The sequence below is a fragment of the Adiantum capillus-veneris genome, chromosome 18 (genome assembly GCF_014529385.1).
Source record: "Adiantum capillus-veneris isolate H3 chromosome 18, ASM1452938v2, whole genome shotgun sequence".
Lineage (NCBI taxonomy): Eukaryota > Viridiplantae > Streptophyta > Polypodiopsida > Polypodiales > Pteridaceae > Adiantum > Adiantum capillus-veneris.
In genome coordinates this window covers 71,761,313-71,779,764 of record NC_140948.1, presented here as the reverse complement: position 1 = coordinate 71,779,764, position 18,452 = coordinate 71,761,313, and the positions used below count along the sequence as shown (strand labels likewise).

The following is an 18,452-nucleotide window of genomic DNA, read 5'->3' as shown; positions in this document are numbered from 1 at the left end:
AGCAAGTCGAATACGGACTTGGTGATAACCTAACCTCAAGTCTATTTTCGTAAAAATACGAGCATGAGTGAGTTTGTCGAACAACTCATCCACACATGGCAATGGGTACTTGTTCTTAACAGTAACCGCATTTAAGCCATGGTAGTCTACGCACATGCGCATATTACCGTCTTTTTCTTCACTAATAGGATAGGAGAAGCCCATGGTGAAGAACTGGGTTGGATAAACCCTCTGCTAAGGTAGTCAGCAAGCTGACGTTCCACCTCAGCAACTTCAGAGTAACTCATGCGATAGGGTGGTTTACTGACAGGTTTACTGCGTGCAACCACATCGACGCTATGTTGCACTGATCGTGTCGACGGTAATCCTGGTGGCAACTCATTAGGAAGAACATCGTGAAATTCCTTTAATAAATTTTTTAACTCACTAGCATCTTTTCTTGTTGGGAAGTAGCCATTGGTGGAAGAGATGAGAGAGAAGCATGCGGCGTTGAGGAATGTTCAACAGATTCAATGTTAGACAGAAAATGAGACAAGGAGTAACACAATAAAACTTGATCTATTTCATTATAAAAAACGAGTTGCATAAGCTCAGTTGTACATATCAATGGTGAAGAAGGTACATCCTTCTCTCCCAACAACAACACATGTGCGCCATGGGATTCGAACATCAAGCTGTTGTGCTCATAACTACGCTTCAGTGATGGTCCTAGGCTATGCAACCATTCCCTACCAAGGACCACGTCTGCCCTCTCCATGTTCATAACCTGAAAATCCAGGGATGTGGAGTAGTCTTGTACTTCCAACCGGATGGCTCGGACTTGAGTATCTCAGATTTCGGTGTCATGTCCGTTCATCATTGCTACCTTGTACCAGTGGGTACTCGGAGTTTAAGGCAATTTGAGTTTTTTCACCAATCCATAATTGATAAAATTGTGAGTAGCACCATCATCTACCAAGATGCGCACCTTGTGCCCTTGCAGAGATCCGTACATACAAACTAACTTATGTGGTCCGAAGGTCTGTTTTGCCACATGGAAGCTATGAGACAACATTCATGCACCACCTCGGTGTGTGTTACTTCCACTGTAGAGAATCATGAGGAAGACTCAAGAGGCAACAGTTACACCGTGTGCACTGCTTTCTCCTTGCCATGAGCAGCAAATTTTCCCTTGAGACAATCCTTTTTGCCATGACCACTTCCTAAACATTGAAAACATAATTTCTCCTTCTTAGCTATATCAAAGTACTCAGGAGAGAGAGGACCTCTGGACCCCTTGGGTTTTTTAGATGCTTCTGAATTGGCTACTATAAATTTCCTTTTATTGTGCCCGTACTGTGTGCGTGTATTACCATGTGTATTAGCAGGCACATGATTATGATGTGATTTCTTTTCATCTGGATCATCATGAATATGTGCTTTCACTATGGCTTCCTCAAGTGTTTTAGGGTCTTGAGTCTTGACGTGCTTCTTAAGCTCTGGTGTCAGACCATGTATAAACCAACGTACTTGCTGAAAGGTGTCTAGGCCTTCCAACTTGAGGATAAGATCCCGATAGTGAGATATATATTCAAGTAATGATGGGTATTTGCGCATGGAACACATGTCCCAAGCCGTCCAATTTCGATCTGCCTCATTTGTAAGCAAGAATTCTTTACGAAACAGAGTTTCAAATGCTGCCAAACTCTGTGGTATGATATTCTTCTCCTTTAAAAACATCTACCATTTGTAGGCCTTGCCTTCCAGATTTAAACTTGTTTGCAGTGCTCTGACTGCGTCCGGGGTATGCCGTAAGGCGTCAATTCCATCCCACTTGCTGAGAAAGATATTCACTGCATCCTTATTGCAATCTTGGTCCTCTCCCTTAAAAGTCGGTGGTTTGGTGTTTTTCAACAACTCATCCACCTCTTTTGCAGTGAGAGTGTGCAAAGCATCAGCAGATGGACCTTGTCCCTTATTAGAAGGGCCTTGCCCCTGTGTAGCAACGTGCTCATGCATGTGCATGTTAGCAGGACCCTTGGAATGCTGTTGCAATAATTATATCACTAATGTGGATAATTTAGTGACGTTTTCATTTAAAGATGCAAATTTTCCTTCCATGACTAATATGCGTGTGTGAAGTACACGAAATTCTTGAATATCAAGCAGTTCATAAGTGTCGTCACCCGCCGTAGCGTCGCGGGCACTCTTTGTGAGAGCATCCGGCCCCGAGCCATTACGGACAGGATCAGGTGTATTTTGCTCAAAATCAAAATTCATATTGATATCGGAATCCATGGCGACACAGTGCACTGGAAGGAATAGTCAGAAAAAATACATGATGTCGAGAGCACCGCAAAGGTTAATTAGCCTTGCTAATTACGTCAAAATTGATATTGTCCAAGTCGAAATCGATCCGAAATTTCAGCCATGTAGGGACTCAGTTTGAACCCATTGTAGCCGAATCAAGTGTGAGTGGTATTGTTTTCGACCGCAATCAATTTTGAGAAATAATGTCGTCTATGAATCCCCTTGAGAAGCTTTATCAATTGCTAATTTTCTACAGATAGTACGCAAAAAATTTGTGTATCTGTCGTGTACTTGCCGGCCCTGTCTTCGATCCAACTCGGATCTATGCTCACGAACTCCGAAGGTCGGAGCTTTTTACTTGCTGCAGGGTGTGTATCACCTCTAGTACCAAATTTTAAGTCCTAAGGCCAAGGGCCTTAGGCGTTTTAGATGTGAACACTGAGCTCCAAAAACGCCATGGCCGTGAGCAACAGCACGTGAGAGCGTGGGGAAGGAGATGGGGGTCGATATGTTGCGAAGCGGGCTTCGGCCCTGTGTCGTAAATTGCCCAGCAGCCCGACGCGATGCCGTTAAACCCTTGCGCGCTCAGTTTGAGCTCCCTGCACCCTACGGCTCTCCTTGCCAAGGGCGCTTGCACACGCAGTCTTGTGTTCGTCGTCTCTCTTAGCAAGAGATGAGCTCCACGGTTCTCTTGACCACGGTATACAACTCATGCAAGGCTTTTTGTGGCTCCAAAGCACCACGCCTATCTTTTCCCAAAAATAGGAACTTGGCTCTTGATACCAATGTGAGACAAGGGGAACTAGTGCCTTGGAGTCCACCTCCCAACCTCCCACTATATAGCATGGCTCCTAGCCCTTTGCCCTAGTTGGACTCCCTTTCCACACTACCTAGCCCGGCCTTGCCCTTGTTTAGTCCGGCCTTGCCCTTGTCCTGACACCAAAAGCGTTCCCATTTCTATGAGATGAATCTCACCATCCTTGAAAAACACAAACTCTTTGATCAAAGCATCCTTAAGGCTATCACAATCTCTCTTGGCATGATTAGTGTTATCGTACTACATAAACCTATTTACAAAACCTTTCTTGTTTTAAGCTCTATGTCTTGATGGTTGCCCCAATCCATTCTCTTTGACTAGCCTTGCCAATTTCAACTTCATCTTTGCATGCCCCTTACCAATTCATCTACCATGGATTCTTCCATTTTTGAAGCTGAGGTAATTGGATTGATGACCTTAACAATTAGTTTGCCTAGGTAGCCACATCTTAGTGTGTTGTAAATAATGTGTAGATATAGGAATCCCTTAACAAAAAGTTGTGGCGTGTCACAATTTCTTCAAAGGAAGAGGTTCGTATGAAAACAAAGAGTTGTTTGTGCTAGTTTTAGCTATACAAGAAAACTTTGCTTTGCAATCATGCTCTGCTTCATGTTAGTCATTCGACATTGAGCTTTTAATTCTTGCTTAGCTTGAAACAATTTTATGTTAGAAGAATATGCTAATGGTGAGTATATATGCAGCCAGAGATGGATTGTGTTACATTCGAGAAGGTTTAGTACAAAGATTCTAGGGGTGAGAAAGTGTCTAAAGCAGGATTGTGGCAAGCAAGGTTACTTATATAAACATAATTAATTCACTGAGGAATGGGGACTTGCATCTCATAAGCTTGATCAAGGACATGAGTTGAGTGGAAACAATAGTGGTGAAAAAGGGTTTATGGATAGAATTTTGCCTATAATGATTTTAATAAAGTATCTTACTTATTTCTAGGTCACATGAAAGGATGTGCTTTTAGAGGATACTGAGCATTCAACCCAAGAATGACGATGCAATCAGTCTGTGTGTTCATAAATAGGCATAAGCAAGAGGGGTTATCAGTCGAGGTAAATTATAGTTGAAAAATGCAAAAGGATAATGAATCCTTTTCCTGAAGGTTTGTTTTCCATGAAAATGGGGTCAAATGAAGCACAAGGTCTCATCCACATCTATGGTCATAGGTACAACATGCTCATAAATCTACATATAGGGGGTGCTACAGTTGTAGTGTTTGAGCATAAAAAAGAGCAAAACAGATGATTATTCCAAAGCATTAGTGGAGGCATTTTTAAAATAAGGTCTAATTCTAGGTTTGGAGAATCCTGGGAAAAAACACAAAGCTTTTGATGAAATTATTTTCTACGATGTCTAGGTCTTTTAGAATGCATTGCTTGTTGCCACAGGATATGCTAAACAAAGGTAGGCTATAGTGCTAACTTTTGAGACATTACTAGAGTCGTCCCCGAGCTTACTAGAGCAATGCAATCACTATTATGCTTCGGTTTATCTTTTTCATTTTTTTGTTTTAGGCATATGTAAAGTGGGGGGCTAGCACTCTTAATGTGATCACCTATGATTACATCTTAAAGGCATGTGGAATCATGCAAGAGGATTGATTCGATACAAAACACAATCATTTGGTCACATGGGTCTAGCATGGTAGCAATCTCAATCATGAAGAGGACTCTTCAAATTACTACTATCTCAAATTGCACACTTTTGGAAATTTAATCTTAAGTATTTAAAAATCAAAATATTTATCCTTTAAAATAGATTTCCTGGAGTGAAAAGCGCTTGCAAGAAAATGCTCGCCTTTAAGAACCCTCTTGCTGCAAGTGGTGGTTCTTTCACACTTTCTTATGTTATGTATGTACCTTGAATAAAAAAGAATGTATGTATTGTTTGTATCTACACTTGCAAAATTTGGTCTTATAGTCAATCTTGTGGATAATAAATGTATTGTATAAGCTTAATGATGACAAGGAATGTATGAAAGATTTAGCATACACAATTTTGAAGCCTAAATTAATAAAAATATGATATAGTTTCTTCATAGCCCCCTTCAGACTCCATTGAAACATGTATGATGTGAAGGCTATATTTTGGGGGAAATGCAACGTTCTAAGGTTTCTAAGAGTGGTTTTGTGGAGGTACTCCCAACTTGTAGCTTGTCCATAGTGACATTTCTCATCCAACACATACTCCATCTTTTTTGTACTTCTTGAATTTTATTGAGGATTGCTCAGCAATTGCTTAGATGTATCAGCTTAAGGCAAAGTCGAAAGTGTTTGTGCTTCAAAGCCGTTTTGCTTATGGATGAAACCATATCATGTTATACATGGACAACCTCTGTTTTGATTGAGCACATGAGTTTGTCTAAAGAGTTGAATGCATTTTTTGAGAGTCATGTGATAAAACACCAATCTACAACATCTCAATTATGGAAAAGGCATGATGCATGGCCAAAAGCTAAGCTTTTCCACATGTATTTTGTCTTAAGCCTATTATGTATGTTGCCTATGTACTAAATAGGTTTGGGCCACTAAAGCATTGCAATCTATTGTTCCATATGATGCTTGGCATGGTCACTTGAGTGTGTTTGGCTAATTAGCTTATGCTTTGGTGGTTGAGAAACAATGCCAAGAATTGGATGCTAAGGACTTGAAATGTACTTTTGTGGATTATGGTCTAGAAAGCAAAGGTTATAAATGCATCTTGATTAGTTGAGATATTATGTTTTCGAAGCTGCGACTCAACCTCTGCATCAGTACCAAGGAGACAGAGTTTTGCTCACAAAAGGTAATTCCTCTATTTCATAGTGGGAGTCCAAACGTAAGACATGGTGAGAAATACATGTACATGCCATGCAATTTTTAAATCATGACATATTAGCCATTTTTTGATGCAAATGTACAGGATGAAATTTATGAGGATATGGGGAAAAAAATGAGCAAGCTAGAGGTATCCCAAAATGGCTAGTTCAGACTTTTCATGAGAGTAAATTGGGTGCACCTTTGTTTGATCATCCATGATTCCTTTGACACATCTAATTGTTATGTTTTACTACATTTACATTGTTGTGTCTCGATTGATTGACATGGTTGAATTTTTATGCATCAAACTACACTCACCAAGATTGAGTTGTTTCAAGAATTGAATGGACAAAGGAACATCACATGAATGGATTAGATAAGGCTTCACTTTGGCTAGTTAGAAACAAACGGATAAGTTTTGAATTTATATACATAATAAATGTTATGGTTGAGGCAACATCAAGGTTGGAGCCTGCTATGGGTTGATTTGCCTTTTAGAACCTTCGTAATGGTCTTCTATTTTGTGATAAGTTACACAATGGTTGATGGGACATTATGCTTGCAAATATTTTTGGGTTTCATTTTTCTGAATAGAAACTTGATTGGTGGGTGTTGAGGTGAATTGCTCAAGTGAATCTTTTTCATGATTGCTTGAGATGTAATCATGAAGACATGTGGCATGAATATTGGAACTTAGAAAGTATAATGTGATTGGCTTTCTTGTGGTTGCCATGTATCCCAAGTGTGATCTCACCAAATCCCAAGAAGACGAGCTTCATGTCTATGATCTCATCTCTTGCAGTGCATTGTTTGTAACATCGATCCAATTGATGGCAAGGATAGGGATCACAAGGCTATTAAGAAGTGTTTGAAAAGCTTCAAATCCATGATGGCATCTCTTGGATTGAATTGTTTGTAACATCCATCCAATTGATGGCAAGGATAGGGGTCACAAGGCTATCAAGAAGTGTTTGACAAGCTTCAAATCCATGATGGCATCTGTTGGAGTGCATTGTTTGTAACATTCATCCAATTTATGGCAAGGATAGGGATCACAAGGCTATTAAGAAGTGTTTGACAAGCTTCAAATCCATGATGGCATCTCTTGGAGTGCATTGATTGCAACATGGGTGCAATTGATGGCAACGGCAGGATCACAATGATATTTTTAGTGAATGTAGAGTGGGTCTTTCTTCCAAATGGAATCACTTACGCACACAAATAAAGTCATGAGAATTGTGCAAGAAGCTTCAAATCTTGTTGTAAGATTGTTGAATCTTATTACTTTGAAGTATGCTTTGAATGTTGTGTCAATCATTTTTCCAAGAAATGTTCCTTCTACTCAAGATGCGGCACAGTGGATAAATTTTCTTCTTAAATGACACCTTGGCAGTGGTTTGTTCTTTGATGTACAAGGCTTCTATGAGACGTTATTGGTAGACATTGTAGTAAGAAAGCATTTGTTAGGATTGTGTCCTTTTTTATTTAATACAAAGATGATGAATGTTCTCCCTTGGGCCCTTACTATGAGTCCACACAAGGAGGAACCATGGTTATATGATTCATTTTGTGTGGAGATTTTATTAATCCCCCTTTACCGCATGATAATATGTCCCCTCGTTCACATATGATTGTTGTTGGATTTGTTTCTTGGAATAATAGACAACTTCAACTTTTACTTGTATCCATATGTCAAACCTGTTTCTTGTATATTATGCAATCTACTTAAGTGCCATGTTAAACTATTGGTATGCTTTCAATATGAATCAATATGAGGGATTTACATGGGAAATGTAGGCTGATTACTCCTTGCAAATGTTTAATCATAATCCTTTATAATTGGGCATGTATTTTGGTCTACCTATTGATGTTGTACCTTTACCATGTACAAGATTCATGTTAGTCAGTTATTTTTGGCATGATGATTTTATTAAAAACTTGAGTGGTATCATGCCAGCTTTATTCCTCACATGCCTATTGAGCTAGATGTAGCTTCGTGTATATTTGTGATTTGTATGCAAGCGGTCATGCGATATTATGGAATAGTCTCTGTGATATACTAGGGAACATGTGAACCTTGAAAGTCACGACATTCATTGTACCAATTATTGACTCTGCATGCTCCCTTGGCCATCCTCCCCTCTTTTCCTCTTCCCACATTCCCCATCAAGGTCTATGAATCTAGTATCACAAGAAGATTTAGAAATTTTCTCATATAGGAAAACGGAGTCGTTTTCAATGTTTTTCATACAATGCATAACATCATGAGCTTCTGCTCGAGAGGCACCGCTAGCTAGGTATGCAGTGCCTCCCTCACAAAAGATCATGATGTTGAGGTATAGTCACAATGTGGGGATTATTGCGAGAATCTGTCCAAAACTTATTTTGTGTGTAGCAATGCAGAGATGCATATCGCTACATAAATCATGTCTCTCTACAGCAATCGTGACCCACATAAAAGGTGCCCTCTTGTCCCTAGCCACTATTGTGATGTGCAACAATAACTCTTGCCTGAATAGAACTGACCACACTCCTAACCCTCTAGTGTTCCGACGTGGCACGTACTATCTATTGATGTTGACTCTCCATGATACCGCTCCACAAGAGGCATCTCTCCTTCCTAACTTTGAAGTGTTACCATGAGATAGAGAAAGTCTCTCGTGAAAGCGCACTCGAATTTACCACATTGGACCATTGCAATTCCACAATGCCATCTAAAGTTGTCTGATGGGCTGAATGCCCATATGCAACCACCCTACAAAAGAAGGCTTCCTTTGCTTCATGTCCTGCTAGTTTGATTTGAGAGACGAGAGTTGTTCTCTACTCTCCACGAGGGTCAATGGCTATCTCTCCACTCGCTCTACATACCCAAGTGCACGACACACCTGCTCGGCATCCTCATGTAGTTTACTGCTCCCATACTTGGACCACTTACATAAAGGTAGCGCCCTTGTGGGCATCTTTCCTTTGTGCTCTCCGTCCTCCCTTGGCTGAGCCTTATCCATGCTTCTTCATTTCTCCAACTTATACTCCTCACGCCACCCCCGCTTTGATGTATAAACCCTCTCCACAGAACCCCAAGGCATGGACCCATTTCTTGTCTTCATGTTGATCCATCCTTGTGTCCTGGTGATGTAAGATTGTCAGCAACCGCCTATTTTGTGCAAAAGCTGCTCCTTTGGGTAAATAATATTTTGCTTTCCACAAGGCTGTTATAGAGGATGATCTAGTAGGAACGCAATGGCAGAAGACATAAACAGATTTGGGGGGGGGGGGGGGAGAGAGATCACAACACTTCATCATGTACGAGAACAATATAATAGCCCACCAAGGGGGGAAACTCAGATTTCATGCCTGATTCAATGCCTCGAAGATCCGGGCAGGAAATATTCACCATGCGGGTATGTTTGCACCATGGCATATGGAATTGAGTTAAATCCTATCCATCGAGTCGAAGCAAGCTTTATTGTTGTTGCGAAGAAACTTATACGCAACGACCCACGGCTGAAACTGGCCGAAACAGACACCTAGTGTGATCCTAATGTTGGCCAGATTCTAGAAGCAAACAGCATCCAAAACATTAAAATTTTTGAGTTCATAACCATCATTGATGTCCTGGGCTGTCAACTTGAGCAACCTGCATTTGTTGGCATCTAGACACAACCTGTGTTTGCACAAGGCTCATCATAACACACTGGAATTCTACTACGTTTCGTTTTCAACAAATGCAACTCCCAAGAACTAACGGACTTCTACATCTCTTTCCCCTATTGATTTCAATGCATATTGAAAGAAAGCCCACCAAGAAATCCCCATTATGCAACCCACACATCTACCTAGAATGAAACAAAAAAAGAACTTTCAAAAACCCTATCAAAACCTCCAGTTCACACATAAAATCAATACACCGTGTTCCATGATTATAATAAGAAAAGTTTGGAATTGCCAACAAATTAATTACACGGTGGCCTTACAATACATTCACAAAGATATACAGCCAAAATAGCCAATATGACTGGCAATGCTCTTGCACCAAGAACTTATTCTAGTAAAAGAATGATCAATAAATAGCCGAAATGCTGATCGATTGCACAACATACTGCCTCCAAGCCAAAAATACGCTGAATGCAAGAATTAGTCCGAGTTGGAATCATAAAAATCACTTGGGCAAGGAGATAGAATCTCAGCTTCTAGCATCTTGACCACTTCATGCATCGTCGGCCGATCATCAGGCATTGGGCTTAAGCAAAGAGTTGCAATTTGAATTAACCCCTCCAGGCTGTCTGTCAAGACCCCTTCACAGCGAGGATCGAGAATCTCCCTCCATAACTTGTCCTTTTTCAGGGAGATTGCCTGTAATCAGAGCACAAAGCAAATCTCATGCTTGCATCTAAATTAAAGTGGAAGGGAATCATAACCAAAGCACCAAAAGCATTTTCATAAGGTACCCATCCAACTATGTTCAGTCCTTTCTCAACAAAAGACGCATCACTTGGTCTCTTTCCGCTGATGAGCTCCAAAAGCACTATCCCATAGCTGTAAACATCCGTCTTCTCTGTAGCTCGACCACTTTGAAGGTACTCTGTGTTTAATCAAAAATCAGACGTGAATCAATTTAACCCTCACAGGACTATTATCAAACAAGCATCCCCAATTTTGAGCATATGCACCAGATGAATCCAGGAAAAGCCCATTTACACTAACATCATCAGTGCCCAAAACCAGTGTAAAACTCAGTGCCAATATATGCTCTCATACACATGCACCACACACGCACCTAAACTCCCGCCATTAAGCATGCCCATCTGTACACAGCAACAAAAAAGGTCTTCAACAAGTTAATACCTGGAGCCAAGTATCCGAACGTGCCAGCAATGACAGTAGTGACATGTGAGATGTTGTCTTCTAACAATTTGGCCAGGCCAAAGTCAGACACATGTGGTTCAAGGTTTTCTCCTATCAAAATGTTGCTGGACTTCACATCACGATGTATTATTCTGGGAGAACAATCGTGATGTAAATATGCCAGCCCTCTAGCAGCCCCTAAAGCAATCTTTAGCCTTGCTCCCCACCCCAGGGTAACATCCTCACAATCTGCAATTTAATTTCAAAAGAGCAACCCACAGACGAGTCGAATTAGCGTCTGCAAACAAGTTGCAATCACAATATGGGTAAATCTAAATCCACAGCATAGAACTTTCCAACATGCAAGCACTGCTACACATAGCTGGCCTACTTCATCATGCCTGTCACCTAGGGCTACAATACATTTACAAAATCATTCATTCCTTGAGCCATGGCCACTTAAACAGTCTGGAAGAAGTGTTGTTATTTCTGACCCAATGAAGTAATAGCGGTTGATAATAATGATGTTTTTTTCGTGAACAAGGTGCGGAAATCTGGAAAGAAATTACCATGCAAGACCTCTTCTAAGCTCCCATTTTGCAGATAGTCGTAGATCAGTAGTTTGGCTGAAGGAGAATTACAGTAGCCTCTGAGATTGACCAGATTGCGATGCTTGATGCTTCCCAGAACCTCAAGCTCCCTTTCAAAAAGGCGATCAAAACTCAGGCTGCCCTTGTCGATCCTCTTTACAGCAAATGCACTGCCATCCTCCATGACTAGCTTGTACACAGTTCCGAAGCCTCCATGACCAATCACGTGAGACTCATCCAGTAATTCAATCCTTCGGATAATTTCTTTGGATGTAAATGGTATGTCACTATGAAAGATGACAACTGTGGCACCTACAAAGTGGCAAAATCAACACAGTGAATCGTGACACCATTACCATGTTTTACTCTAATCTTACTCTAAGCTTTTAAAACGTTACGTAGCCTTGGATGACCAATATCCAAATCTACTCAACAATGCCAAAAGACCCATTTAAGTAGGAAGATGCAAATCAACACTAAAGCAACCATATGTAACTGTGATAAGATACTGAAAGTGAGGCACTGCTCCCTTCTTTCATCCAAAATGTCTCACTCCCTCAATTCATTCAATGTCCAAGCTAAAGAGGACAAAAATCCAGTTCAGTTAAGGCCAAAATAGTTTGTGACTGCAGACTTTTTTAAACTCTAATAGGCACGGCACAGACTTCCTCAACATTGCAACCTTTGGATCCCCATGTAAGATGTAACAATTGCCTGGAATTTCTTAAAGATCGCACTCTATCAGGATCTCCTCAAGCTTATAGTTCCACAAGGATATAAAGGTCAAGAATGTAGTAGGCTGTAAGAATAAACTAATCAAACAACCCCTGTTTGCACAGCCCTCTAGAAAATTGTGATTTCAGAGTACACCAACATTGCCCAGCCATTTGTAATGTTTAATGCTTTAATAGTAAATCTTTCATAAAGTACACAAAACTTGGTATAAAATAATAATATCTAAAGCGTGAATGACTTACCGCCATGAAAAAGCTTGCTTTATTGCAGATACAATGTATACAAAAGATAAACATCCCCAAGTAAGAAAAAGCCATGTCTTCATAAGAAGGCCCAAAAAGAGCAAACTGCTGTTAGTCAGGAGAAAAAACTGAAACATTTACACAATTTTTACAGGGAAGAACATTGAGCAGCACCTCAATAAGTAGTAAATCTATGCTTCAATGTCACAAATATGCCTATCCCAGTAACTTGACAAAGTTACTGGGACATAAAATTATAAGGCACGCACGCAGTAAGTAGGCAACCACAAACCATTACAGAAAAATACAACACCTTAATAACCGCTGGACAAATTGCAATAATTACAAGGCATGCACAAGGTAAGTAGGCAACCACAAACCATTGCAGCAAAATATAGCACCTTAATAACCACTGCACAAGTTGCTTTCATGATAGAAATGTAACCGATCACAGAAAGCTGCACTCACCAGAATCTTCAATGTCTTCAAATCCTTTCCGCTTCTTCCCAAATTTATGGTACAAAAAGCATCCCCAAAAACACATCAGTGCAATGAGCAGTGATAGGCCCACTGTAACAAGAGCACTGATGAGAAACTCAGTGGAAGACTTGGATGACCTCCGCCGTAAACCTGTTTCAAATAACCGGTCAACTGAGATGTTTGTAGGCATCATAACATCAGTCAGGGAGAGGTAGCAAGACATGTGAGGGGAAAGAACGAGCACTGCATCAGCAGATGATTACATAGGTAAATTGAAAACTAAAAATAAATACTTGGAGAGTGGAAAATGATCCTCATAATTACTTCTACCTACACCATAAATGAAAATTAAAAGTAAACGCTTGGAGACCATGTTCCAAATAAATTACATCTATGTAAACCAATAATGAACTGTCAGTACTTTGGCCTACGAGGCCAATTACAGTTCCCCACTAACCAACAGCAGAAGCTTGTCTAGATTTCCACATCAGAAAACACCTTCTCTTCTAGTTCACGGAGGCACTGTGAATTTTTAACACTTCAACCAATGAAAGGAAGATCTCTGCAAAAGCGTGAATATCTTCATACCAAAAGGAGGACCAGGAACCCCCTCCAAAGGTGAGGACGACGAATCAGGAGTCATCGAGGGCTCTACCAGCTGACTTTTACATATCTCACCAACTTGCTGACCACAAAGGCCCATATTTCCCACAAACCTGGCAACAACATGAGTGGTCAGGCTAACTTTTGAAAGACCTTCAAAATCAGTATAATTAAGTTTGGAAAGAAAAGCTGAAGACAGACTCACGATTGTTCACCAAAGTTTCTCAATACACCACTTTCAGGGATCTCTCCAGCTAAAAAGTTTGTTGAAACATTGCTGAAAGATAGGATCGAAAGGCAAGGTAAGTCAATCGTGCACAATTATTACCAACAACAAAGTTGTATAGGTTTGTCTGTGCCAACTCTCTACTCTAGTCTCTAAACAGTACAAACATCTTTTGGGAAGGGAAGTGAAAGTCACAAAAGCTATAATACATACAAGCTGGTTAGATTCTTAAGCTTTCCGAGAGACTCCGGAATTGTACCACTAAGCGAGTTACTTGAGATGTCCCTGAAATTAGCCAACTTCTATCAAAAATTCTTGCCAAGTAGGTCCTTAATAGTGCTGAGAAGAATAAAAGACTATACAATATTTTCAGCTCCAGCAATTCCCCAAGCTCCGAAGGAATTTGTCCACTTAGGTAGTTGTCTTGGAGCAACCTGTCAAACTTAACTTGATATTAGCTTTACCACTTGAATGCCTAAAAGCAGCATACAAAAACCAGAAACTTAGGTAGAAATTTTTGAAAAGCTAAAAACCTAACAACAGCTTCATATACAGCAAATATTCATTCAAAACCCAAAGATCATTATCATACTTCAGGCCGCTCAAGCGGGCATCCAGTCTCCAGAAAAATAAACATTTTCAAATTCCTGCACATCTACTTTGAAGATTTAAAAAAAGGCAACCTCTAACAATAAACCCCCGGCAATCCTAAGCTCTCCGAACACCAATAAGACTATCAAAAAAGTTGGATGGAGGGAGAAACTGTCAAAAGTGGCAGCAGAAAATGACTGGAAGCCACAGCCAACCGCGGCACAGTACAAGGACGCCTCTCCTCTCAATTGGCAGGTGCTACACCTCCCAGAATCATAGCGATCGATGCCCCATAGCAATATGAGCAGCTGGTACAGCACTGGTAGATGGACACCTCTCCAATCCAATCCCAGCCTTGAGAGAGGTGGCCTAGGTAGAGGAAAGAGAGAGAGGATGTCAGATCTGATACGTGGCTGCGATAGATACATGAGAACTGGATTTACGCAATCTCCAACTACGATCACCCAGCCTTCTGCAGGATGGAATAACCCAGATGGGGTCACCCTGGTCCTGAGAGGGAAGGGGAAGCCTCCTGTAACAAAAACACAAAGAGAGAGCAAGAGACCTGGCAGAGAGAGAAAGAAAGAATAGAAAGAAAACTTTTGTCAATGTCTTTGAGAGGCCGAAGTCCAATCTGAGACAAAACGGTGTACATGTTTGTATCCTCTCTGCCGGAAAAAAGGCAAAATGCTGATAATTCAACATAAACATGCTACAAAAGAAGAAAGAGGAGGGAGGGGGGGGGGGGGGGGGGGGGGGGGGGGGGGGGGGGGGGGGTTTGTTGGGTTCTATACGTGGTATGAGGGATGGAGCTTGAACTAGATGTGCAAGGGAGTACAACCATCATGTGAAAAATACTAGCTAGCTCCATCCAGTACCAAACTCCCAAAGAGCGAGAGAGAGAGAGAGAGAGAGAGAGAGAGAGAGAGAGAGAGAGAGAGAGAGAGAGAGAGAGAGAGAGAGAGAGAGAGAGAGAGAGAGAGAGAGAGATGAAATGTTATATTAACGTCTTCAAGAGGCCAAAGTGACCTATGAGACCGAAAAGTTACAATTGGTGAATCTGATACAATGTCCGAGTACAGAAAGTACAAAGAGCTGAAAAAACTGAAGCTGAGAGAGAGAAGACCCCAAGTCACCATGCCTCGTGTAAGAGCTAGACCTCGAATTACTTAGGTCATGATCTCGGGCACATTGTGAGAGGGAGGCGGGTCTTGAGTTTATTGCACCTGCCTCATGCTTTGCAAGAGCAAAACCCTCAAATTGTGTGGCTCTAACCTCGAGGAACATGTCAATTGACTTTTTCTTTAAATACGCACAAATATGTTTTAGCGTGCTGAGAGACATATACCTCACAACCTAGTGATGCATTTGACCTGGGATCAGGTAACAAGACCGACACATTACAGTTATCCTAAGTCTATACGTGTGTATGAGGGATGGGGGGATGGAGCTCAAACTAGATGTGCAAGGGAGTACAACCATCATATGCAAAATACTGGCTAGCTCCACCCCAGAGGTGTAGTATGGCATGGATAGGTGGGTGTAGTATGGCATGTAGAGAAGAGACCCCGCAGCATAGCAGAGAGAGAGAGAGAGAGAGAGAGAGAGAGAGAGAGAGAGAGAGAGGAGACCCAGAGACCCCGCAGCATAGCAGAGAGAGAGAGAGAGAGAGAGAGAGAGAGAGAGAGAGGAGACCCCAAGTCACCATGCCTCCTCTGTGTGAGAGCTAGACCTCGAATTACGTAGGTCATGATCCCGGCAACATGGTGAGAGGGAAGCGGGTCTTGAGTTTATTGCACCTGCCTTGTGCTTTGCAAGAGTAAAACCCTCAAATTGTGTGGCTCTAAACCTCGAGGAGCATGTCAATTGACTTGTTCTTTAAATACGCACGAATATGCACATGCGCGCACACATAGTTTTAGCGTGCTGACAGACTTGTACCTCACAACCTAGTGATGCATTTGACTTGGGATCGGGTAACAAGACCCGACACATTGCAATTATCCTAAGCTACATGCTACATGCTGGTGTTGCCGGACCCACAAAAGTGTAACAACACCTGACAAATACGTGTATAACCATTTACGCACAAGGGTTCCAATTGACAAAAAACCGAATATAATGGACTTGTCCAGGCATGCAGGTCTTGTGATTGAGCTCACAGAATTGCTCAACTATCTACAAACAATGTTTGGCTTTGGAAGTAGGTTTAGCGTGTCCACATGGCACATTCAACAAGTGTGCATGTGACATCCCCTCATGCTTATGCTTAAGGTGAGGCACTGGTGCTGCTGTCACGTGACACATCCAACCCTATGTGTCCGTGGACAAGCTACAACATGACCAGGGTTCAGTTCAATCAAGTCAATCTAGAATAGGAAGTGATCTGGCACTTTTGTGAGTCTGTTCGCAGACCGTGCATACCCAGACACTTAGAGTAGATGCATATCCTCTAGTTGCACACAACATGATCATCAGATTTCCATCAGAACCCATCAGGAGCATTTTTACAGTGCATAGACCTATTTTCCCTATTTTTGACATTTTTCACTTATTATTTTTAAGTGACTTTTGTTGGAAACTAGGGAGGGCAAATTTCATAAGTTTGTATATAAGAAACCTAGCGCTACCACTTTCTGGCAAAAGAGGCAGCAAGAGCACCTTGCTCAACAGGCAACTTCTCAGCAAGACCGACCCCCGCGACAAATCTAGCGTTTTTAGCATTGCAGAAGGCCTAGCGTTTTTGCATCAGATCAGCCAGCGTTTTTGCACTTTGCAGATTCACGGGGACAGTAGACAACAGATCAGCCCTAGCGTTAGCAGATTCCCCCACAACGGCAGATCAGCCCTAGCGTTAGCAGATTTCCACCGCAGAACCCCAAATCAACCTAGCGTTTTTGGATCAGCCAGAGACCTAGCGTTTTTGCAGATCTTCGTGACAGAAGCAGCAATACCACCAGTGTTTTCAGTTTTCAGCAGTCAGACTCCGCAGTGGAAACCCCAAACCTTGCAGATCTCACCTTCCCGCAGCAGATCCTCACCGCACGGTCAAATTCCGCGAAGTTTGCAGTTTCAGCCCGGAAAACACAGATTTCAGCATCTACGTTTTCAGCGCGTCGTCGTCGCATCGTCGTCATAGACATCGTCACCGACATAGAGTCAAAATTCAGCAGATAAAGATTTGCAGATTTCAACCCTTACCATTTTCAGATTTCAGCCCGTCTCGTCGTCATCCTCATCATCGTCGACATCGTCCGCAAGTCCAAGCATTGTAGAGATTTGTGCAATCATAAGTAGACCGCTCTCGCCATAGAGAGTGGGGCCTTCGGAGGAGGGTTTGACAACATTCTCGTGTCGTATTCTCTTCTCTCTCTATCTCTCAGTCTCATGCACTTCCATTCACAGTGTCCATTCACTTTGTTTGTGTCCATTGCACTCTCTCACTAAAGGAACGGAAGGCTCTTCCTTCCGTCAGTAAAAGGAACCCTTGAGCACAGTTCGGAGCCCTCATCTTGAGCAAAGTTCAACATTCACTTCCGCTGCACCTTACATTGGTATCAGAGCTTCGGCAGTGTTCTGTATCACTCAAGGAAAGAACCACAAGAACCACATATTTTTTTTTGCTTGTTGAGGTCGCACGTAACCCAAGACCTCTTGGGCGTGTCGATTCCTAATCGTGTTTTGAAGAGTGACAAGAAACACAAGAAGAAGGGCTTGTCCAGCCTCCCCTTGTGCCTCTTTTCACTCATTGAGAGTGGACCGTGCACTTAGCGGCTGGCCAATTGACGTGAGGTGGGAAAAAGCAACCTTGGTGTGAGCGCAAGGCCACCAAGGGGTGCCCCCGCGGAAAAGAGAAGAACTCGGGTGAAGAGAAGATCCTTCTCTAACACAGATTGCAAGCTAAAGAAGACCCTCAAGAACTCAAGACCCGCAAGAACCTCAAGAACTCAAGAACCCCAAGAACCAAGACCCCCAAGAACCCAAGTTCCTTGTGAACTTGAGAACCCAAGACTTCAGTGGATGGTCATCACTCGAAGCGGAATGGATACTTGGCTTGGAGGTGATGAGCATGAGAGACGCGAAGAAGAATTTTCCCCACCAGAAGGTTTTTCCGACCATCCCCCTTCCCCATCTACGCCAAAGATTGCACTAACTTCTCTCGAGCTTTTCGATAAGATGATGATGGACAGGGAGTTAGAACGCAAAGCAAGAAAAGCAGAAAGA

The 18,452-nt window shown here is 41.9% G+C and overlaps 1 protein-coding gene across 2 annotated transcripts in view; it reads right to left on the bottom strand.

Annotated features, from left to right (window-relative positions):
- Window positions 1-9,802: 9,802 nt before the first annotated feature.
- The window catches only part of LOC147435857 (LRR receptor-like serine/threonine-protein kinase FEI 1), a 42,902-nt gene continuing 34,252 nt past the window's right edge, over window positions 9,803-18,452 (bottom strand). For both annotated transcript variants that reach the window (XM_086488768.1, XM_086488769.1), the window contains 9 exons: window positions 14,000-14,071; window positions 13,851-13,922; window positions 13,617-13,688; window positions 13,397-13,524; window positions 12,797-12,958; window positions 11,331-11,663; window positions 10,762-11,010; window positions 10,365-10,498; window positions 9,803-10,269 (listed from right to left, as the gene is read on the bottom strand). In XM_086488768.1, the coding sequence (XP_086344894.1) occupies window positions 10,051-10,269; window positions 10,365-10,498; window positions 10,762-11,010; window positions 11,331-11,663; window positions 12,797-12,958; window positions 13,397-13,524; window positions 13,617-13,688; window positions 13,851-13,922; window positions 14,000-14,071 (1,441 nt within the window). In that variant the 3' untranslated portion in view covers window positions 9,803-10,050. The remainder of the gene's footprint in view (window positions 10,270-10,364; window positions 10,499-10,761; window positions 11,011-11,330; window positions 11,664-12,796; window positions 12,959-13,396; window positions 13,525-13,616; window positions 13,689-13,850; window positions 13,923-13,999; window positions 14,072-18,452) is intronic.